This window comes from Mobula birostris, chromosome 9 (genome assembly GCF_030028105.1).
Source record: "Mobula birostris isolate sMobBir1 chromosome 9, sMobBir1.hap1, whole genome shotgun sequence".
Lineage (NCBI taxonomy): Eukaryota > Metazoa > Chordata > Chondrichthyes > Myliobatiformes > Myliobatidae > Mobula > Mobula birostris.
Window position 1 is genome coordinate 144,035,446 of NC_092378.1, and position 24,143 is coordinate 144,059,588.

The 24,143-nt window shown below is 42.7% G+C and overlaps 1 protein-coding gene across 4 annotated transcripts in view; it reads left to right on the forward strand.

Moving 5' to 3' along the window:
* The window catches only part of cacna1ha (calcium channel, voltage-dependent, T type, alpha 1H subunit a), a 510,834-nt gene that overhangs the window by 443,704 nt on the left and 42,987 nt on the right, over positions 1 to 24,143 (forward strand). For all 4 annotated transcript variants that reach the window (XM_072269033.1, XM_072269034.1, XM_072269032.1 and 1 more), the window contains exons 25-26: positions 1,297 to 1,406; positions 19,335 to 19,468. In XM_072269033.1, coding sequence (XP_072125134.1) covers positions 1,297 to 1,406; positions 19,335 to 19,468 — 244 coding nt within the window. The remainder of the gene's footprint in view (positions 1 to 1,296; positions 1,407 to 19,334; positions 19,469 to 24,143) is intronic.

Consider the following 24,143-nt stretch of genomic DNA (forward strand, 5'->3'; position numbering starts at 1 on the left):
AGGGCTTTACTCTTTGGAGAGAAGGAGGATGAGAGGAGACATGATAGAGGTGTACAAGATAATAAGAGGAATAGATAGAGTGGACAGCCAGCGCCTCTTCCCCAGGGCACCACTGCTCAATACAAGGGGACATGGCTTTAAGGTAAGGGGTGGGAAGTTCAAGGGGGATATTAGAGGAAGGTTTTTTTACCCAGAGTGGTTGGTGCGTGGAATGCACTGCCTGAGTCAGTGGTGGAGGCAGATACACTAGTGAAGTTTAAGAGACTACTAGACAGGTATATGGAGGAATTTAATGTTGGGGGTTATATGGGAGGCAGGGTTTGATGGTTGGTACAACATTGTGGGCCGAAGGGCCTGTACTGTGCTGTACTATTCTATCTATGTTCTATGTATGTTCTTGATGCTCCTGTTGAGAAGAAATCCTATGCCATTGGCATGTTTGTCAAATTCTCCACAGTGGTATAGTACATGGCCTTCCTCAGTAAGATGTTCACTGAGGTTTTTCCACCTTGTTCATAGAGCCCCACGATGTGCCAGGTAGACCTCTCTTGCTCATATGCGAGCTCCTGCAGTTTCTCCACTTGGGCAAGTTCCATGTGGCTAATGAGATGTAGTCTTTCCCATGGACCTTCTGTGCTGGGGTTACAGATCTTTAGATAAATAAATAATGCAGAATTCAATACTCCATGTGGTCCAACTAGAGTTTTATAGAGCTGCGATGTTACCTCATGGCTCTTGAATTCAATTCCCCCCGACTAATGAAGGCTAACACACCATAGGCCTTCTTAACATCCTTAGCTAGTTCGAACTTATTTTGCCAAGGTGAAAGGCCAACTGCTTTGATATAACTAAATAGACATTATGAATAGATCTTTGAGAGTTATAAATAATATTTTTATTTCCTCTTCCAAAACGCTTTCTTCTGCTTATGGCAAGAGCATGTAAATACATGTGCACTTTATCTGGAGAGACAATCAACAGATCAAAGTTCAAAGTAAATTTATTATCAATTGCATGCTGTATATATTGTATATACTACCTGAGATTCATTTTCATGCAGGCATTCACAGTAGAACAAAGAAATACAATGGAATTAATGAGAAACTACACACAGATAAAGATGGACAACCAATGTGCAAAGGAAGACAAACTGTGTAAATACGAAAAGAAAATCATGGTTAAACAACAAGCTTCTGCCTGTCTAATAAATGGTTAATAATCAGCACATTATCTCCCACTGGTCACCCTAATTTGCTGTTCATGAACTAACAATGTTCCTTCTCTTGTTCTCCCCAGTCCCTGGAAGAGGCTCTGAAGTATTGTAACTACGTTTTCACCATAGTCTTTGTCTTCGAATCTGTTCTTAAGCTCATTGCCTTTGGCTTCAGGAGATTCTTTAAAGACAGGTACGTCACACTTTTTGGTTCTCTTCTCAGTGTTGCTATATTATAAAGATCATAAAGATGGGAGTATCATAAAAAAGTGAAAATAGGAGCAGTAATTAGCAACCAGGCCTCTCAAGCCTAGCCCACCATTGAATATGATCAATCCTGATCTGTATGGGCTTCCACTTCTCTTCTGTATCAGTTCCCTCATCTATCTCCACCTTAAATACTCTCAGTGACCACTTCACTAAGTACCTGCTCTACCAAATAAAATGGCCACTGAGTGTCCATTCATGGTCTTCTGCTACTGTAGCCCATCCACTTCAAGTTTTGATGTGTTTAGAGATGCTTTTCTGCACACCACTGTTGTAACGCGTGGTTATTTGAGTTACCGTCGCCTTCCTGTCAGCTTGAACCATTCTGGCCATTCTCTTCTGATGTCTCTCATTAACAAGGTGCTTTTGCCCGCAGAACTGCCGCTCATTGGATGTTTTTTGTTTTCCGCACTATTCTCCGCAAACGTTAGAGACAGCTGTATGTGAAAATCCCAGGAGATCAGCAGTTTCTGAGATATTGGCACCAACATTCATTCTACGGCCCAGGTCACTTAGATCACATTTCTTCTCCATTCTGATATTTGATCTGAACAAAACTGAACCTCTTGACCATGTCTGCATGCTTTTATGCATTGAGTTGCTGCCATATGATTGGCTGATTAGATATTTGCATTAACAAGCAGGTGTAGAAGTGTACCTAATGAAATGGCCACTGAGTATACATCTAATGATGTGGCCTCTGCATCTGCAGAGAACTCCAAGATATACGACATCACCTCTGAGAGAATAAATTTCTATGCACTTCTGTTTGAATTGTAGGCTCCTTATTTTGTGCCTGTGTATCATGGCTCATGAGGTGCTTACTCTTCAGAACTAATCGAACATAGAATATAGAACTGTGTAGCATGGTTCAACCCCCTTGGGCCATGATATTGGGCCAACCCTTAACCTACTCCAAAATCTTTGGAGAGGAGGAGGATGAGAGGAGACATGATAGAGGTGTACAAAATGATAAGAGGAATAGATAGAGTGGATAGCCAGCACCTCTTCCCCAGGGCACCACCGCTCAATACAAGAGGACATGGCTTTAAGGTAAGGGGTGGGAAGTTCAAGGAGGATATTAGAGGAAGGCTTTTTACTCAGAGAGTGGTTGGTGCATGGAATGTACTGCCTGAGTCAGTGGTGGAGGCAGATACACTAGTGAAGTTTAAGAGACTACTAGACAGGTATATGGACGAATTTAAGGTGGGGGGTTATATGGGAGGCAGGGTTTGAGGGTTGGTACAACATTGTGGGCCAAAGGGCCTGTAATGTGCTGTACTATTCTATGTTCTAAAATCAGTCCCATATAACCACCCATTTTCCTTTCATCCATTTACCCATGTAACAGTCTATTAAAAGTCCCTTGTGTATCTGTCTCTACCAACACATTTGGCGGTGTATTCCATGCAACCTCCACTCTGTGTAAAAAAATCCTACTTCTGACATCCCGTTTATACATTCCTACAAACAGCTTAAAGTCATTTCCCTTTGTATTTGGTATGTCTGCCCTGGGGAAAAAAGTTTCTGTCTGTCCACTCTAATTATGCTTCTTATTCTCTTTTACACCACTTCAAGTCACCTCTCATCCTCCTTTGCTCCAAAGACAGAATCCTTAACTCGCTCAACCTAGCCTCCTAAGCCATGATCTCTAATCCAAATCGTGTCCAGGTAAATCTCTCCAAAGCTTCCACGCCTTTCCTTTAGTGAGGCGACCAGAACTGAACATATTGCTCCAACTAAAGTTTTACGGAGCTGCAATATTACCTTGTGGCTTTTGATCTCAAGCTCCTGACTAACGAAGGCCAACACATCATACCCCTTCTTAACCACCCTATCAAATTGTGCTGTAGCTTTGAGGGACCTAAAGTTCAAAATACGTTTATTATCAAAGTATGTGCACAGTGTACAATCCTGATATTCATCTTCACACAAAACAAGGAAAGACCATAGAACCTATTCTAAGAAAACATGCACAAAAAAAAAGAACATATCACACAAATGGCAAAAATAAGGGAAAAACACGAAATATACAACATCAAACCACAGAGTCATTGAAACAGTCTAGGAGTGTTCAGTTTAGTGCCATTCAGTTCAATTTAGTGATCTGTCTGTGGACATGGACTCCAAGACCCCTCTGTTTCTCATTAATGTTAAGATTCCTGTTGTTAACTCCGTATTCAACCTTCAAGTTTGACCTTTCAAAATGAATCACTTCACGCTTTCCTGGATTTCTGTCATTTTATCTTGAACTCCTTTTCCACTATGTTTTACAAGGTTTAATATGAATCTGGCTGCAAGATGAACAAAAATTGGGAATAGAAACATCTAAGCACCATACATTGAGAAGGAATTGAATAGACAAGGAGAAATAAGTGGAAGGAAAGACTTTTAAAATATATTAAAAGTAAGTCATTTAACAAGAGTGACAACAAAAAGGGAGCAGAGAGTTAGAAATGAAAAGAAAATTGTCAGTTTGGAGGAAAGAAGTACTTAAAAGCCTTTTGCACAGGCTGTTGCTTGAGCAAATAATATGAAAGGGGAGATGGTTGACATAATGATATTATGATCGACAATAGAATTTTATGTACATGTAACTTGGCTAAAGGAAGTAAAAAAAAAACAAACAAGCATCAACATACTAAAGGAAAACACTTTTTTACAAAATATGTCCCTGAGGAAGAAATTGTGGGAACTCTCAAAATACTGTCTCTTGAATCTGAAGGTTCAGAATTAGCTTAATTCACCGTACACGTTTACATGTATTTGGAATTTGCTGTGATGTGTCAGCGTGACATGCAACAGAAACAACAACATTCAACAACTGTAGTGAATAAAAAACTATATATAATTTTGAAATAAGTTAGAGGTTCAGTATATTTGTGGTAAGTTTAGCTGTTATGTATTGGAGTATATAAAAACACAGGCAGAACTATTAAGAGTCCAGTCAATTAACAGCAATGATCATAGAAAATAAATATTTTAATTAAATATGATGCTAATGGAAGAATATTATTTGGAAGTAGGCAGCATGACTGAGCTTAATGGGCCTTGGCAATTTCCCTGCAGCAGAAATATGCATAACGATGGTAATTATTTGCAATGATTCTTGTGTACGTGGACTTAGGCTTAATTACAGGAGAACAGGAGTTCCCAAACCTTTTTTATGCCATGGTGCCTTGGGGGTCCATAAGCCCAGGTGGGGAACCCCTGCATTAGAGGCAGGAGATGTAGAGTAAAAGGAAATATGGCATGAATCGGAGAATAGTTTGGAAAAGGGAACTGGAGCATGGAACTTAAGAGTTAACTTTACAGTTTAATTGATGCTTCTTTGAAAGGAAATTTAGCTGATATTGATATTTATATATCAAGTTCAATTTGCAGTTTGTTGTCATTCAACCATAGACATGTATACAGCTAAACAAAACTTGTCCTCTGGGGACAAGTTGCAAAACATACAGTGTATTCAATGGTTCAAAGGTTTATTTATTAACAAAACATATATCCATATACAACTCTGAAATTTGTCTTCTCCGGATAGCCACGAAACAAAGAAATATCACAAAAACCATTCAGAGAAAAACATCAAGCTCACCCTCCACCCCCCGCGCACAAAAAAGCACGGCATCCCGATTATCAACCCCAAAATTCCCAGCATAGAATGAAACAGGAACATCGATCCCCCCAAAAAACAACCCCTCCCCCACACAAAAATCGAACAGAACACAAACCCCCAAACACCCTCCCCTCAAACAACTAAATGGAAAAAGAATAGGAGTGATAAAAAACACAGAATATGAAAACCATGCCTGAAAAATGTCACAGTCCATAAACGCAATCGTCCAATCCATAAACGCAGAACCATGAGACCATCCTACGACATCACCGGCATTCGTTGAAAGAGAGGGAAAAGAAGAGTACCAGCCTGCCACAGTGAGCCACACAGTGATAGGCCGCTCACAGGCTCCTTCTCTGGCAGCGATCAAAAAGAAGTCAGTCAGTGCTAGATCCCGCTCGCCTTCAACCTTTGCCTCGATGTCTTAATCTTCCTTGACATTTTAATTGGTGATTAATGGATGCTTTAACCAGTGAAATAGAGTCGAATATTGGCTTGTGCCCCATCTCGAAGTTTCTTCACATTGAAGCCATCCGAGTACATGCTTGCTTCCTGGAATCTTCTCGGAGACATCCAAGTGCTGGATCACTCAAATGATCTCCAAAGTGTAAACCACAGGCTCTAACAGACCCAGAAACATACTTAAGGTGAAAATCAGATTTAAAAGAAGGAAAAATACATTTTCATGAGCTATCTGGAAGATGTGGACCAAGGGAGTATTGTATGCTGGAGCCATCTTGACTGGAATTCATACACGCACTTAGCTTTTTTAAGTATATAAAAGTTAAAAGAGAGTTGAGGGTCGATATAGGACCAATAGAAAATGACGCTGGAGATATTGTAATGAGAGGTGCAGAGATGGCAGAGGAACTGAATGCGTATTTTGCATCAGTCTTCACAGTGGAAGACCTCTGCAGTATACCAGACATTCAGGAGTGTCAGGGAAGTGAAGTACATGCAGTGAAAATTACGACTGAAAAGGTGCTCAGGAAGTTTAATGGTTTGAAGGTGGATAAGTCTCCTGGATCTGATGGAATGCACCCTCGGGTTCTGAAGGAAGTAGATGGAGAGATAGCGGAGGTATTAACAATGATCTTTCAAGAATTGATATGTTCTGGCATTGTAACAGATGACTGGAAAATTGCAAATGTTACTCCGCTATTTAAGAAAGGTAGGAGGCAGCAGAAAGGAAACTATAGACTTGCTAGCCTGACATCAGTAGTTGGGAAGTTGTTGGAATCGATAGTTAAGGATGAGATTACAGAATACCTGGAGGCACATGACAAGATAGGCAAAGCCAGCATGGTTTCCTGAAAGGAAAATCCTGCCTGACTAACCTACTGCAGTTCTTTGAGGAAATTACAAGCAGGGTAAACAAAGGAGATGCAGTGGATGTGGTGTACTTGGATTCCTAGAAGGCTTTTGACAAGGTGCTGCACATGAGGCTGCTTAGCAAGATAAGAGCCCTGGAATTACAAGGAAGTTACTAGCATGAGTGGAGCATTGGTTGACTGGCAGAAAACAGAGAGTGGAAATAAAGGGATCCTATTCTGGCTGACTGCTAGTTACCAGTGGAGTTCCACAGGGGTCGGTGTTGGGACAGCTGCTTTATACGATGTATGTCAATGATTTGGACTATGGGATTAATGGATTTGTAGCTAAATTTGCCGATGATACAAAGATAGGTGGAGAAGTGGGTAGTGTTGAGGAAACAGAGAGCCTAAAGAGAGACGTAAATAGTTTAGGGGAAGGGAAAAGAAGTGGCAAAGGAAATACAATGTGGGAGAGTGTATGGCCATGTACTTTGGTGGAAGAAATAAATGAGTAGACTATTTAGATGGAGAGAGAATTCAAAATGCAGAGATGCAAAGGGACTTGGGAGTCCTTGTGCAGGATACCCTAAAGCTTAACCTCCATGTTGAGTCAGCAGTAAAGAAGGCAAATGCAATGTTGGCATTCATTTCTAGAGGTATAGAATATAAGAGCAGGGATGTGATGTTGAGGCTCTATAAGGCATTCGTTAGACCACACTTGGAGAACTGTGTGCAGTTTTGGGCTCCTTATTTAAGAAAGGATATAGTGACATTGGAGAGGGTTCAAAGAAGATTCACAAGAATAATTCCAAGAATGAAAGCATTACCATATGAAGAATGTCTGACAGCTCTTGGGCTGTATTCCCTGAAGTTCAGGAGAATGAGGGGGTATCTCATAGAAACAGTTAGAATGTTAAAAGGCCTGAACATATTAGATATGGCAAAGTTACTTCCATGGTAGGGGAGTCTAGGACAAGAGGGCACGACTTCAGGATTGAAGGACTTCCATTTAGAACAGAGATGAGGAGAAATTACTTTTAGTCAGAGGGTGGTAAATCTGTGGAACTTGTTGCCACGAGCAGCTGTGGAGGCCAAGTCATCGGGTGCATTTAAGGCAGAGATAGATAGGTTCTTGATTAACCAGGGCATCAAAGGATCTGGGGTGAAGGCAAGGGAGTTGGGAGTTGGGAAAAAATGGATCAGCCGTGATTGAATAGTGGAGCAGACTAGATGGGCCGAATGACCTACTTCTGCTCCTATATCTTATGGTCTTATAGAGTTACGATCCAGCACATACAGTCAAAAATATTATGAACACAAGTTCCTGAGTGGAATGGCTTCAAGGTTGACAGGTTGACATAAACTGCGAGGTGCAGGGTTATGTACTTTAATAAACATTCTAACAGTCATTTCATGGCTTACATAATGCTATTGTCGCATAGAGCAGAAACTGAACATGAATAACCTGTGAGTATTACTCAATTAGACATAGAGTCTAAGAGTCATAGAAAAGTACAGCACAGTATAAGACCACTTGGGCCATCTAGTCCGTGCCAATCCACTTAAACTCCCTACGCCCATCGACCTGCACTAGGACCATAACCCTTCATACCTCTCCCACCCATGTACCTATCCAAACTTTTCTCAACATTGAAATTGAGCTCACATGCACCACTTGCACTGACAGCTCATTCCACACTCTCACAACCCTCTGAGTGAAGAAGTTTTCCCATGTGTTGCCCTTGAACTTTTCACCCTTTAACCTATGACTTTCAGTTGTAGTCCCATCCAACCCCAGTGGAGAAAGGTCTGCTTGCATTTACCCTCTCTGTACCCCTCATAATATTGTATACCTCGATCAAGTCTCCTCTCAACCTTCTACATTTGAAGCAATAAAGTCTAAGCTATTCAGTCTTTCCTTATAATTCAGATCCTTCAGACCCAGCAGCATCCTTGTAAATTTTCCATGTAAGATTGTAAGAGTACAGAGAAGGTATGTAGTGAAGTAATAGGACCCTACTGCCTTGAAATGTGCGCCAATTCTATCTGAAGTCAGAGACCTTGCAAGGAGACCTCACTTGGAGTACTGTGGGCAGTTTTGGTCTCCTTATTTAAGAAAGGATGTGCTGATGTTGGAGAGGGTACAGAGAAGATTCACTAGAATGATTCTGGGAATGAGAGGGTTAACATATGAGGAACGTTTGTCCGCTCTTGGACTGTATTCCTTGGAGTTTAGAAGAATGAGGGGGGACTTCATAGAAACATTTCGGATGTTGAAAGGCATGGACAGGGTGGATGTGGCAAAGTTGTTTCCCATGATGGGGGAGTCTAGTATGAGAGGGCATGACTTAAGGACTGAAGGGCGCCCATTCAGAACAGAGATGCGAAGAATTTTTTTTAGTCAGAAGGTGGTGAATCTATGGAATTTGTTGCCAGGGGCGGCAGTGGAGGCCAAGTCATTGGGTGTATTTAAGGCAGAGATTGATAGGTATCTGAGTAGCCAGGGCCTGAGAAGGCGGGGAGTGGGACTAAATGGGAGAATGGATCAGCTCATGATGAAATGGCAGAGCAGACTCAATGGGCCGAATGGCCGGCTTCTGCTCCTTTGTCTTATGGGATGAAAGAGTCAGGCTGACACTGTCACCAGAAGTCATAGTAATGCAATCACTGGAGTCGAGTATGATGTTCTCCTAAGGGGTCATCTGTTGGTGGGTCCTCAGTTGGCTTAGATGCCAATGTGGGACCCACATATCCTGGGCCAGTGTGGGCAAGAGTAAGTGGCGATTGTGGTTAGTGGTCAGGTCTTTTGGTTGTTCAGTCTCTCACAGCTGCCACTTGTTCTCTGGGGGTACAGTGAAGGGAACTCTCATGTAACACAGCTCCCTCTTGAACAGATTTCCTCCAGAAGTACAGCGAAGAGATATTCAATGGTTAAGTGCTTATGTGACACACAAGCTGTCTTTTCTAGTAACTTAGATAAAGCATTGCCCATGCACACAGAAGGATGAAGATTGCAAGTACTTCTGTGAGCTGTCAAAACCTAAGTCAAATGTTCAATGTAATAAAGAGACATTTCTTTTGTCAAGAGAGGAAAGAGTATTGAAATGGTAGTTTGTGCCAGTATCAAAATGCGGTGGTGATTCCATAATCATTTAAAGGGCCTTTATATCATAAAAGAAACAAAATTGCTTGACCAACTCTTCTTCAGATTATAATTATTTAACATTGAACACTTATTATTTGTAACATGTTCATCAAATTGTCTCTGCTGGGGGAAATTACGAACTTGCAGCGCTTACTGATCACTTTATGCCTCTTGCAAATCCTTTGTTCCAATACTCTTCAGTTCTTAGCCACAGGAGGTTCTGCAGATGCTGGAAATCCAGAGCAGCATACACAAGGTGCTGGAGGACCTCAGCAGGTCAGAGAGAATCTTTGGAAGGAAATGAGCAGTCTACCTCGTCAGGACAGGAAAGGAAGAGTGGGGGGAAGGGCAAAGTCGACAAGCTGGCGGGTGATGGGTGAAACCAGGTGAGGGGGAATGTGGGTTGTTTGGGGCAAGTGGGGGGCATAAAGTAAGAAACTGGGAGGGGATAGGTGGAAGATGAAAGGGGCTGAAGAAGAAGTATTCTGATAGGAGAGGACAGTGAATCATGGAAGAAGGGGAAGGAGGAGGGGCACTTAATTCTTAGCTCTTATCCTTCATTATTTTTAAGAATTCGTGGGAATTGCATGTTAATTGTCTATTAAACTTGCTGCAGACAGTTGGTAATTCAGAGCATATGTACCTTTATTAATCATTTAGTTATCATTAATGGATTGCCAATTAAACACTCTGACAAAGAAAAGGAACAATGTTAACTAGTCTCATTCCTTTGGGCAGTGAGAGGTACTGAAAAAATATATAAAATTATAAATGCTACAGTTTTTTGCACCCCTTTTTTGCTGACTTAATCTATTTTATTCTTCTCCCATTTTCTTTTGTTTGATTTGACTCTAATTCATGTCTTTTAATTCAGCCTCATCAACCCTTGATCTTCTCTGTTTGTGCCATTGTCATGGTCATAGAGCACTACAACACACAAACAGGCCCTTCAGCCCATCTAGTCCGTGCCAGACTGTTATTCTACCCGCTCCCATTTTGACCCGCATCCAGACCACAGCCCTCCATACCCACCCATCAATGTACTTATCCAAAAATCTCTTAAATGTTCAAATTGAGTATACGCCCACTATTGGCAGCTTGTTCCGCAGTTGCACCACCTTCCGAGTGAAAACATTCCTCCTCAGGATTCGCTTTAATATTCCATCTTTCACCATTAATCTACGGCCTCCAGTTGTAGACTCACCCAACCTCATTGGAAAATGGCTACCTGGTAACAGCCCTTCCAGGTGAGGCAACACTGCACCTGTGATCTGTTGGGGTCATCTACTGTATCTGGTGCTCCCAGTATGTCCTCCTGTATATCGGTGAGACCTGACGTAGATTGGGAGAACGCTTCACTGAGCACCTACACTCCATCCACCAGAAAGTGCTGGATCTCCCAGTGGCCACCCATTTCATTTCTACTTACTATTCCCATTCCAGCATATCAGTCCCTGGCCTCCTCTACTGCTGTGATAAGGCCACACTCAGGTTGGAGGAGCAACACCTTATATTCTGTCTGGGTAACCTCAAACCTGATGGCATGAACATTGATTTCTTGAACTTCTGGTAATTGCCCTGCCCTCCACCTCCTTCACCACTCCTCATTCCCATTTCCCTCTCTCATCTTATCTCCTTACCTGCCCATCACCTTCCTTTGGTGCTCCTCCCCCTTCCCTTTCTTCCATGGTCTTCTGTCCTCTCCAGTCAGATTCCCTCTGCTCCATCCCTTTATCTCTTTCACCAATCGACTTCCCAGCTCTTTACTTCACCCTTCCCCCTCCCAATTTCACCTTTACTTACTAGCATATACTTTCTCCCCTCCCCCCACCTTCTTACTCTGACTTCTCATCTTTTCTTTCCAGTCCTGATGAAAGGTCTCGGCCTGAAACATCGACTGTTTACTCTTTTCCATAGATGCTGCCTGGCCTGCTGAGTTCCTCCAGAATTTTGTGTGTATTACTTCGATTTCCAGCATCTGCAAATTTCCTCTTGTTTGTGGAAAATGGCTGCTTCAATTTACCCTATCTATACCCCTCCTAATTTTGTATAGACCTATCAACTCTCCCCTTATTCTGCTGCGCTCCAAGGAATAAAGTCCTAATGTACTCAACCTTTCCTTATAACTCAGGTCCTCAAGACCCAGCAACATCTAGTGACCTTTCTGTGCACTTTTTGATACCATGGTTTCTATACATGCTGCCTTGCCTGCTGAGTTCTTCTAGCATTTTGTGTGTGTTGCTTGGATTTCCAGCATCTGTAGATTTTCTCTTGTATGTCCCTTGCTTAATAGTATTGGTCCATGGCATAAAAAAGGTTAGGAGCCCCTGCAACAATGAAATCCGTCCCTTTACCTAGTCTGGCCGATACTTGTCTCTAGATACACCAGTGCAATTAATTCTGAACTGCCTCCCATGAATTAATAAATAGTTTTGAATATCAACATACAGAGAATTCAAATACTCTCCAGAAACATTGCCACTCTTTTGCTTAGTCATTGGATGCAATAACTAATGTAAGGGACTTAAAGGTGCCGTAATCAGTATCGACATATAATATCTCAACTTGGAGCAGAATGATAGTCTCAACGTTAGCACAACACTTCGCAGTACTGGTGACCCAGGTTCAACTCTGCCACTGTCTGTAAGGAGTTTGTACATTCACCCTATGACCATGTCAGTTTCCTTGGGGTATTCCAGTTTCCTCCCACAGTGCAAGGACATGCTAGTTGGTAGGTAAATGGGTCATTGTAAATTGTTCTGTGATTAGGCTAGGATTAAATTGGGGGATGCTGCCATTCCATTTGCCTTCCTCACTATCAATTCAACCTGCAAGTTAATCTTTAAGGAATCCTACACTTGGATTTCTACTCAACTCAATCCTTATTTCCTGCCTGTTATGCCACTAGCATTCAGGGTAGCAATGAAAGTCCTTCATCTTTGGGTGTGTTCGGGGCTTCCTTCATCATACCAGTAGCTTCTTCTCAGTTTCCACTTCTGTCAGTCATGCAAGTCCTGGATGGAGACTCAGGAATACTATTGCACTCAGTAGAAAGATTCTTCATTGCCGTTTCTGTACTAATTTTGTTTACCAGTCAGGATTTGCTAGTCTTGAGTTGAACCCCGGAACCTGGAGGACTGGTGGACCACTCTTCGTCTTGGCCTATACCCTTTGACCTGTTTTACATGGGTGACCCCACCAAGAGCCAAAACATAAAGCCCCAACTCCAGCTAACATAGCTCTCCAGGTCAATGAGGCATGCAGGCCTCCAAACCACAACAAGGTTGTGGTCTTCTTGGAGGACACAACTCAGTAGTGACAGGATTAATTCAAAATGTACCTAGAAACACATACACATTAACTGTGCAAAGATGAATACTTTTAGAAACCAACTCTGAGTATTTTTACTTTCTGCTTTTAGTCAGCATTGTATGGCACCAGCTTCTTTGCAACAGCATATAGCAGCTTGGAATAACATTATTCATTGTTAATAGTGACAATAAAATCTCATATATAATAACTTGAGTATAATATCCATTTTCTAAAAGCTATTTCCAGATTTGGTTTTGTTTTCGTATATTCTATATCAAGGAGCAGGATATCTGTGCTGTTTAACGTTCAAGATCGAGACTGTGGGATATTTTAAAATTAGAATTAAATTAGATTTAATGCTTTGAATTGCAATGATGGAACTGTTTAATAGAAAGGGTATACCCGAAGAAAATGTATCAGATAATCAGAAGTTATTATTCCGTGACTAAAAGGCTCATTCTTTCAAATATTCCCCGGATAATTAAGACCATAAGCCATCTTGCAGTGATGGGAAAAATTGATGGAAGAAAAAGTTGCAGTTGATAGTGCATATTCACGAGTTACACCAAGAGATGGACCGGTAAAAGTTTTGAAGAGCGTAGTAGAACTTGTCAGATTAAAGACAGATGGAAAACCATGCTCACCCACGTCATACGAGACTGCACATAATGATTGAATAACTGAAGACCATAAGACTTAGAGGCAGAATTTGGCCATTTGGCCCATCGAGTCTGCTCCGCCCTGCCATCATAGCTGATATATTATCCCTGTTAACCCCATTCCCCTGCCTTCTCCCCATAACTTTTAATGTCCTTACTAATCAAAGAGCTATGAACCTCCTTTTAAAGTATATCCAATGACGCCTCCACAGACGTCTGTGGCAATGAATTCCACAGTTTCACTGCCCAATGTAATTATAAACCCACTAACAGCTGTTTAGTTAATTCAAAACTCTCTCAAAATGGTACAATATTGCTTCTGTCAAGACACAGGACTTATGTTTCTCCCATTTAAAGTTACAGAAAAGTTGACTGGGAAATTTAGGATATTTACAGTATTTCAACATAGAGTAATTCTTGGGGGCTCTTGTTAGGTTCTATGCATAATGCACTGAGTTTTTCTACATTCAGTGTGTTACAGAAGCACATTAATTTTATTATTATTGCCGCATATACCATGTACAATGAAAAGCTTGTCCTGCCTGTAGATCAAATGATTACACAGTGTATTAAGGTAGAACAATGTATAGCAATAAGAACACAGAATAAAGTGTAACGGCTACAGAAGAAGTGAAGTGCAGGGAAACAATAAGGTGCAAGATCATATCAAGGTAGATTATGAGGTCAAGTGTACATCTTATCAAACCAAGGAGCAATTTACTAGTCTTCAAACAGCAGGGTAGAACCTGTCCCTCGGCTGGTTGGTGCACATGCTTTCAGACTTTTGTATCTTCTGCCTGAGGTAGCGAGCAGTATAGACAGAGGCTATAGAGGGAAGGTGGTTTCTGTGATGTGCTAAGCAGCATCCACATCTCTCTGCAGTTTTTTGCGGTCGGGCAGAGCAATTGCCAAAACAAGCCACTGTGCATTCAGATCTGATTGTTCTATGGTGCATCGTTAACAATTGGGCCGGGGCGATAGGGTTAGGCCAACTTTCTTCAACCTCCTGAGGAAGTGTAGATGATGGTGAACTTTCTTGACTGTGGCTTCTACATGGTAGGATCAGGACAGGCTGTTGGTGATGTTCACTCCTAGGAACATGGAGCACTCAACCCTTTAATACTCAACACCAGAGCTACTCAGGAGCATGAAGGATAGGTTACAATCCATTGCATTTCAAGTATTGATCTTTCTTCTTTGCCTTCTTCAGTCTTTCAAGTTTAAATTCATGTAAGAGCATACGAAAATGGCATACATGCCATGAAAATTAGCTTTTTGCAGCAGCAGCATAGTACATTATTAAATGACAAGCATAAATTACATCAACTTAAATTAACATAAATTATGCGTAATTTATGTGACAACACATAAATAAACATAACAACATTAGTGAAAGCACAAGAGCCTGCAGATGCTGGATTGTGGAACTATATATACAATCTGCTGGAAGAACTCAGTGGGTTGTTTCTCCACCTGCAGAGTTCATCTGGCATGTTGAGTGTTACATGATAACATTAGTGCAAGTTGAGGAAAATGAAGTCTGGGGCAGTGTTCTTTTCTTTCAGGTCAGTTCAGGTCCCAGTGGGGAAGAAGCTCTTGTTGAGGTGTGGGTCTTCAGGCTGTCTAACTCCTGCCTGATGGCACCAATGAGAAGAGGGCATGTCCGCGATGGGGGATTCATCCTTGGTGATGGATGCTAACTTCCAAAGACACCTCCTTCCACACTTATTACTCTCTCCAGCTGTCCTCCTTCCTGCACTTGCTCTCTTTCTAGGACCAAAGGACACAGCCTCAGAAAACAGGGACATCCACTTAGAATGGAGATGAGGAGGAATTTCTTTAGCCGGATAAAGGTGAATCTGTGGAACTCATTGCCACAGGCAGCTGTGGGGGCCAGATTTTTGGGTATATTTAAGGCAGAGGTTGATAGATTCTTGATTAGTCAGGGCGTGTAGGGTTATGGGAGAAGGAAGGAGATGGGAATGAGAGGGAAATGGATCAGCCATGATGAAATGACAGAGCAGACTTGATGGGCCAAATTGCCTAATTCTGTCCTATATCTTATGTTCTTATTGCCTTATGGTCTTTCCATCCCTCTTCACGTCCCACAGTTGCCCTCATCTAATGCTGATGGTTAATGCCATCCAAGACTGTGTTAGCCTTACAATGGACCTCCTCCATTGGTAGAGGAAGCAGCTATGCAGATGCACCATGTTATTGCCCAGCCATGTTCTCCCAGTGAGGGCAGCTCACTGTATATTGGAGTATCTCTTGCCGATCAATATCGACTGATTCAGCTTTGTCATTGGAAGGTCAATCGCCAATCATTAACATCTCAGTGGGTGCACTAGAGATCCAATCCCAGTTCAGGCTCTAGTCAGTCAGACATGCCTCATTGCTCCAAACCATTTCTAAATCTTCCTCATGAAAATATTGGACTCCTTCTTCAACAAACTTCCCACTGGTTTGGAGCTAATGTACTAGATGGATGAAAAACCATTCACTTTGTTACTTCCACTCAGAAATTAAGGACATTCCACCCTCAGCTATGGGAATGCAGCCAGGAGACAAGATTTGTGTCTGTGCACATTTGCAAGCCAAGCTACGGATCTTCATTGACTTGTTCACTATACAAGAAACCAGTGCTTAAACTTTGCATCTATGGAATAAAGGTCCTCCATCTACCTATCCCTCTGACAAACATCTCCCACCCTCCCCGTGCAATTATGAAGGTCCATGACAATCATCACAGGCAAAGCCCACCACTCCACTGAGCACAGCCACATGGAGTGCTGTCGTCGAAAAGAAGCATCTATCATCAAGGTTCTGCTTGGCCCAGGCCATGCTGTCTTCTCCTTGCTGCCATTGAGAGGAAGGTATGGAAGCCTCAGGACCCACACCACCAGGTTCAACAACAGTTATTACCCTTTAACCATCAGGCTCCTGAACCAGAGGGGATAACTTCACTCAACATCATTTGTCCCATCATTGAACTGTTCCCACAACTTAGGGACTCACTTTCAAGAACTCCTCATCTCACGTTCTCGATATTTATTGATCATTTATTTTTTTTCTTCTTTGTATTTACAGCATTTGTTGTCTTTTACACCATGGCCTTTGTCCATCATGTTGGATGCAGCCATTCATTGATTCTATTGTGTTTCTTGGATATATTGAGTATGCCCACAAGAAAATGAATCTCAGGGTTGTAAATAATAATAATAATGATTAGAAGAAGTATTTTATTGATCCCGAGTGGGAAACTCTTTTGTAACAGAAGCAACATTTAAAAACGCTTAGCAGTGTACAGGCTTAACTAATAATAATGCACAAAATAATAAAACAGAGACTATTGTACTATGATGTGTGTTCTCCTGTCGCACAGAGGTGACATTATTGTATTTTGATAATAAATTTACTTTGAAGTTTGAACTGTGAACTTTGAAGACCCTGGAAAATGTGGATATATTACCAGCCCAACTCAACAAAGGCAGACATCAATGATGAAATTCTCAGACACTTCCACAGTCAAAGAGCATTTGAAGACCAGGACCTCAGGCTCAACACTATGTTCCTGTTCTAATGGGCAGCAGGATCCCCAACCTCACTGGACATGTGAATGACCTCTGGCAGGGGCATTAAACCCTTTCATCGGTATACACTCATTGGCCACTTTATTAGGTCCATCTGTATGCCTATTCATTAATGCAAATATCTAATCAGCCAATCATGTGGCAGCAACTCAATGCAAAAGATGATGCGGACATGGTCAAGAGGTTCAGTTGTTGTTCAGACCAAACATCAGAATGGGGAAGAAACATGATGAAAGTGACCCTGACTGTGGAATGTTGGTGCCAGATGGGGTGGTTTGAATATCTCAGGAACTGTTGATATGGGGTTTTTCACACATAACAGTCTCTAGAGTTTAAAATAAATGGTGCAAAAAACAAAGAAAAATCTAGTGAGCGGCACTTCTAAGGGGAGTGGGGGGAGAACACCTTGAGGAGGTCAGAGGAGAATGGCCAGATTGGTTCAAGCTGACAAGAAGGCAACAGTAACTCACATAACCACACGTTACATATAGGAGATACCTAATAAAGTAGCCACTGAGTACATATGGCTTAGGAAATTCGGCATGTCCCAATGACTCTTTCCAATTATTACAGATGCACTAATAGAAAGCATTCTACTCGCTTGCATCACTGCCTGTAATGGCAACTGCTCTACCCAAGGGCACAAGAAACTGCAGAAAGCTGAGAACACAGCCCTGTTCATCATGTAAATTTACTTCCCCTCCATTGAATGTGTCTACACTTCCAGCTTTCTCAGGAAAACAGCCATCGCATTCTGGGATCCCTCCAAAACCATGGTCATTTTCTCTTCTCTTTTCTCGCATCAGGCAGAAGGTGCAAGAGGTACGACCATGCTTAAGGATGGTTTTTGTCCAACTCTTAAATGGACCTCTTGTACAACAAAAGATTAACTTCATCTCCAAATTAACTTTGCCGTGACCCTTGCATATTACTTGCCTTCCTGCACTGCATTCTCTCCGAACACTCTATTTCATTCTGTTTTTCCATTTTTACTATCATGATGTACATATATATGGAATGATCTGTCTGAATGGAAAGCAAAATCTTTTCACTGCGCCTCATTACATGTAGTAACAATAAACCAATTCCTATTAATCAGGTCAGGAGTACACACACTTGTTCTCATTGAGGGATCAGCAGTGGAAAGAGTGAAGAGCTACAATTTCCTGGGTGTCGGCATCTGGAGGATCTGTCCTGGGCCCAAAACATTGATGCAATTGTGATACAGCACGATAATAGACCCCTTCTGGCCCAACAAACCTGTGCTGCCCAATTACATCCGTGTGAGCAATTAACCCAGTAACCTGTGCATCTTTTGGGATGTGAGAACCGGAGGACCCCAATGAAGTCATGGGGAGAATGTACAAACTCCTTACAGACAGTGGCAGAATTGAACAGGGGTTGCTGGCACTGTGACAGTATTATACAAACCATTACACTCCCGTGACATTCTGCTGTACGAGATTAGCATTAATTACACTTCAATATACACTTGTTGCCTGCTTTATCCGATACCTCCTGTACCTAATAAAGTGGCCACTCTGTGTACATGTGTGACTTTCTGCTGCTGTAACCCGTCCACTTCAGGGTTCGATGTGTTGTGCGTTCAGAGCTGCTCTTCGGCACACCACTGTTGTAATGTGCGGTTAGCTCAGTTACCATTGCCTTCTTGTCAGTTTGAACCAGTCTCGCCGTTGTCCTCTGACCTCTCTCATTAACAAGGCATTTTTGCCCACAGAACGGCTGCTCACTGGAAGTTTTTTGTTTCTCACACAAGCCTCTGTGAGCTCTAGATACTGTTGTGCGTGAAAATTCCAGATCAGCAGGTTTTGAGGTACTTAAACCACCCCGCCTGCACCAACAATCATTCCATGGTCAAAGTCACTTAGATCACATTTCGTCCCATTCTGATGTTTGGTCTGAACAACAACTGAACCTCTTGACCATGTCTGCATGCTTTATGCATTGAGTTGCTGCCACATGATTGGCTGATTAGATATTTGCATTAACGACCTGGTGTATAGGTGACCATTAAGTGTACGTCACACATTTCTCTGTTTTATTTGTTCATTCCAACTTTGATCTTATTGAAACTTGCCCAAGTTCTGAAGACAGGGCACTAACTTGAAAAGTCAGCCCTGATATTTTTCTCTGGAGATACTACCTGACCTGTTAATTATTTCTGGCATTCTATGATGTTTATATATTTTTTTCAGGTGGAATCAACTGGATTTGGCTATTGTGCTTCTCTCTATAATGGGGATAACCCTGGAAGAAATTGAAATTAATGCCTCCCTTCCAATAAACCCCACGATCATTCGCATTATGAGAGTACTACGGATTGCAAGAGGTACCATTATCTCCTATGTCTTTTAGAGGCTTCCTGTTTGCACTGGAACTTTCTTTTTACTGATTGAAACATTTTGGTAATTAAGTCTATTTATTTATCTCTTTGCAGTCTGCACGTTCCGCATTGCCCATTATTCCGAGCAATTGTGCATGTTATAAAGGGTAATAAATAGAGAAAAGAAAAAGCCTGTGACATTTTCTGTGCTATCTGTGCATGGGAATCAAATGATACCTGCTACCATAATTGGCTGTCATTGGTACAGTTCATTTATAGAGTTTCACTCAAGATTTGAGCTGTGCCAATGACACTGGCAGATGGCAACTCAAACCTTTAGCCTAATTTACTATAAAGGAAGACTCTTCTGGTCGGCTGACTAGTGGTGTTCCACAGGGGTCTGTGTTGGGACTGCTTCTTTTTACGTTATATGTCAATGACTTCGATGACAGAATTGATAGCTTTGTTGCAAAGTTTGAGTACGATACAAAGATAGGTGGAGGGGCAGATAGTTTCGAGGAAGTAGAGAGGCTACAGAAGGACTTAGACAGATTAGGAGAATGAGTAAAGAAGTAGCAGATGTAATACAGTAAACAACAGGAATTCTGCAGATGCTGGAAATACAAGCAACACACATCAATGTTGCTGGTGAACACAGCAGGCCAGGCAGCATCTGTAGGAAGAGGTGCAGTCGACGTTTCAGGCCGAGACCCTTCGTCAGGACTAACTGAAGGAAGAGTGAGTAAGGGATTTGAAAGTTGGAGGGGGAGATCCAAAATGATAGGAGAAGACAGGAGGGGGAGGGATAGAGCCAAGAGCTGGACAGGTGATTGGCAAAAGGGGATACGAGAGGATCATGGGACAGAAGGTCCGGGAAGAAAGACGGGGGGGGGGGGACCCAGAGGATGGGCAAGAGGTATATTCAGAGGGACAGAGGGAGAAAAAGGAGAGTGAGAGAAAGAATGTGTGCATAAAAATGAGTAACAGATGGGGTACGAGGGGGAGGTGGGGCCTTAGCGGAAGTTAGAGAAGTCGATGTTCATGCCATCAGGTTGGAGGCTACCCAGACGGAATATAAGGTGTTGTTCCTCCAACCTGAGTGTGGCTTCATCTTTACAGTAGAGGAGGCCGTGGATAGACATGTCAGAATGGGAATGGGATGTGGAATTAAAATGTGTGGCCACTGGGAGATCCTGCTTTCTCTGGCGGACAGAGCGTAGATGTTCAGCAAAGCGGTCTCCCAGTCTGCATCGGGTCTCGCCAATATATAAAAGGCCACATCGGGAGCACCGGACGCAGTATATCACCCCAGTCGACTTGCAGGTGAAGTGTTGCCTCACCTGGAAAGACTGTTTGGGGTCCTGAATGGTGGTAAGGGAGGAAGTGTAAGGGCATGTGTAGCACTTGTTCCGCTTACACGGATAAGTGCCAGGAGGGAGATCAGTGGGGAGGGATGGGGGGACGAATGGACAAGGGAGTTGTGTAGGGAGCGATCCCTGCGGAATGCAGAGAGAGGCGGGGAGGGAAAGATGTGCTTAGTGGTGGGGTCCCGTTGGAGGTGGCGGAAGTTACGGAGAATAATATGTTGGACCCGGAGGCTGGTGGGGTGGTAGGTGAGGACCAGGGGAACCCTATTCCTAGTGGGGTGGCGGGAGGATGGAGTGAGAGCAGATGTACGTGAAATGGGGGAGATGCGTTTAAGAGCGGAGTTAACTTTCATCCTGCCCTCAAGTTTACCTGGTCCATTTCCGACACCTCCCTCCCCTTTCTAGATCTTTCTGTCTCTGTCTCTGGAGACAGCTTATCCACTGATGTCTACTATAAGCCTACTGACTCTCACAGCTATCTGGACTATTCCTCTTCTCACCCTGTCTCTTGCAAAAACGCCATCCCCTTCTCGCAATTCCTCCGTCTCCGCCGCACCTGCTCTCAGGATGAGGCTTTTCATTCTAGGACGAGGGAGATGTCTTCCTTTTTTAAAGAAAGGGGCTTCCCTTCCTCCACTATCAACTCTGCTCTTAAACGCATCTCCCCCATTTCACATACATCTGCTCTCACTCCATCCTCCCGCCACCCCACTAGGAGTAGGGTTCCCCTGGTCCTCACCTACCACCCCACCAGCCTCCAGGTCCAACATATTATTCTCCGTAACTTCCGCCACCTCCAACGGGATCCCACCACTAAGCACATCTTTCCCTCCCCGCCTCTCTATGCATTCCGCAGGGATCGCTCCCTACACAACTCCCTTGTCCATTCGTCCCCCCCATCCCTCCCCACTGATCTCCCTCCTGGCACTTATCCGTGTAAGCGGAACAAGTGCTACACATGCCCTTACACTTCCTCCCTTACCACCATTCAGGGCCCCAAACAGTCCTTCCAGGTGAGGCAACACTTCACCTGTGAGTCGACTGGGGTGATATACTGCGTCCGGAGCTCCCGATGTGGTCTTTTATATATTGGCGAGATCCGACGCAGACTGGGAGACCGCTTTGCTGAACATCTACGCTCTGTCCGCCAGAGAAAGCAGGATCTCCCAGTGGCCACACATTTTAATTCCATATCCCATTCCCATTCTGACATGTCTATCCACGGCCTCCTCTACTGTAAAGATGAAGCCACACTCAGGTTGGAGGAACAACACCTTATATTCCGTCTGGGTAGCCTCCAACCTGATGGCATGAACATCGACTTCTCTAACTTCCGCTAAGGCCCCACCTCCCCCTCGTACCCCATCTGTTACTCATTTTTATGCACACATTCTTTCTCTCACTCTCCTTTTTCTCCCTCTGTCCCTCTGACTATACCCCTTGCCCATCCTCCAGGTCCCCCCCCCCACTTGTCTTTCTTCCCGGGCCTCCTGACCCATGATCCTCTCATATCCCCTTTGCCAATCACCTGTCCAGCTCTTGGCTCTATCCCTCCCCCTCCTGTCTTCTCCTATCATTTTGGATCTCACCCTCCCCCTCCCACTTTCAAATCTCTTACTCACTCTTCCTTCAGTTAGTCCTGACGAAGGGTCTCGGCCTGAAACGTCGACTGCTCCTCTTCCTACTTGGCCTGCTGCGTTCACCAGCAACTTTGAGATGTAATACAGTGTTGGGAAGTGTCTGATCATACACTTTGGTAGAAGAAATCAAAGCGTAGACTATTTTCTAAATGAAGAGAAAATTCACAAAGCTGAGGTTCAAAGGGATTTGAGAGTCCTTGTGCAGAATTCCCTAAAGGTTAATTTGCAGGTTGTGTCTGCGCTGAGGAAAGCAAATGTGCTGTTTTTCATTCTTTTCAAGAGGACTAGCATATAAAGGCAAGGATATAATGTTGAGGCTTTATAAAGCACTGATGAGGCCTCACTTGCAGTATTACGGGCAGTTTTAGGCCCCTAATCTAAGAAAGGATGTGTTGACATTGGAGCGGATTCAAAGGGAGTTCACAAAAATGATTCCGGGATCGAAAGGCTTATCATATGAAGAGTGTTTGATGGCTCTGCACCTGTACTCACTAGAATTCAGAAGAATGAGGGGTAGCCTAATTGAAACCTATCGAATATTGAAAGGCCTCAACAGAGTGGATGTGGAGAGAACGTTTCCTATGATGGAAGAGTCTAAAATCAGAGGACACAGTCTCTGAGACTGAAGAATGGTCTTGGCCTGAAACGTCCACTGTTTACTCTTTTCCATAGATGCTGCCTGGCCTGATGAGTTTCTCCAGCATTTTGTGCGTGTTACTTTAGTACAGGATAATTGAGCACAGCGGGAAGTGAGTAACACAGGAAGAATCTCTGAACAATTAGTTCAATAGAAGAACTGAAGTCAAAGTCAAAGGAGATTTATTGTCAACGTACATACATATATGTTATATTCTATCTTGAAATTCATTTTCTTGCAGTCATTTACAGGAGAATAAAGAAATACAGTAATATTTATGAAAACTATACATAAGCAAGGACTGATAAACAACCAATGTGCAAACTAAGACAAATTGTGCAATGACTGAATCAATTGAGTAACAAGTCATTGAAAGTGAGCTTGTAGATTGTGGAATCAGTTCAGTGTTGAGGTGATTGAAGTTATCCATGCTGGTTCAGGAGCCTGATGGTTGAAGGGAGATAACTATTGCTAAACCTGGTAGTGTGGGAGACGTACCTCCTTCCCGATGACCACAGTGAGAGGAGGGCCTGGTCTGGATGGTGGAGGTTCTTGATGATGCAGGTCCTCTCATGTGGCAGCGCTGCTCATAAAAGTGCTCAATAGAGGGCAGAGAAAGATTCTGGCAGGACTGAAATGCCACAGGGAACGAACAAAATCAGGAGGGAGTGAACAAGAGAATGGATGTGTAGTAGGGGCTATCTATGGGCAGACCACTTGGTCTTCCAGATCTTTCTGAACACTGTTGGATAACTTAGAACCCACATTTCAGACCAGCCGGTAGATGTAATAAATATTATTTAATATTAATTATCTTATATACAGTATGTATTCTAACTACAAGCTAAAAATTATATTGCACAATAACTATAATAATATTATATGTTCTATATGTTCTATATATTATATATCCTAACTACCAAATAAAAATTACATTACACAATAGCTATAATAATATTATATGTAATAATATCAGTCAGCGTAAAGAAGCTGTAGAAGGTTGTAAATCTAGTCAGTTCCATCTTGGGCAGTAGCCT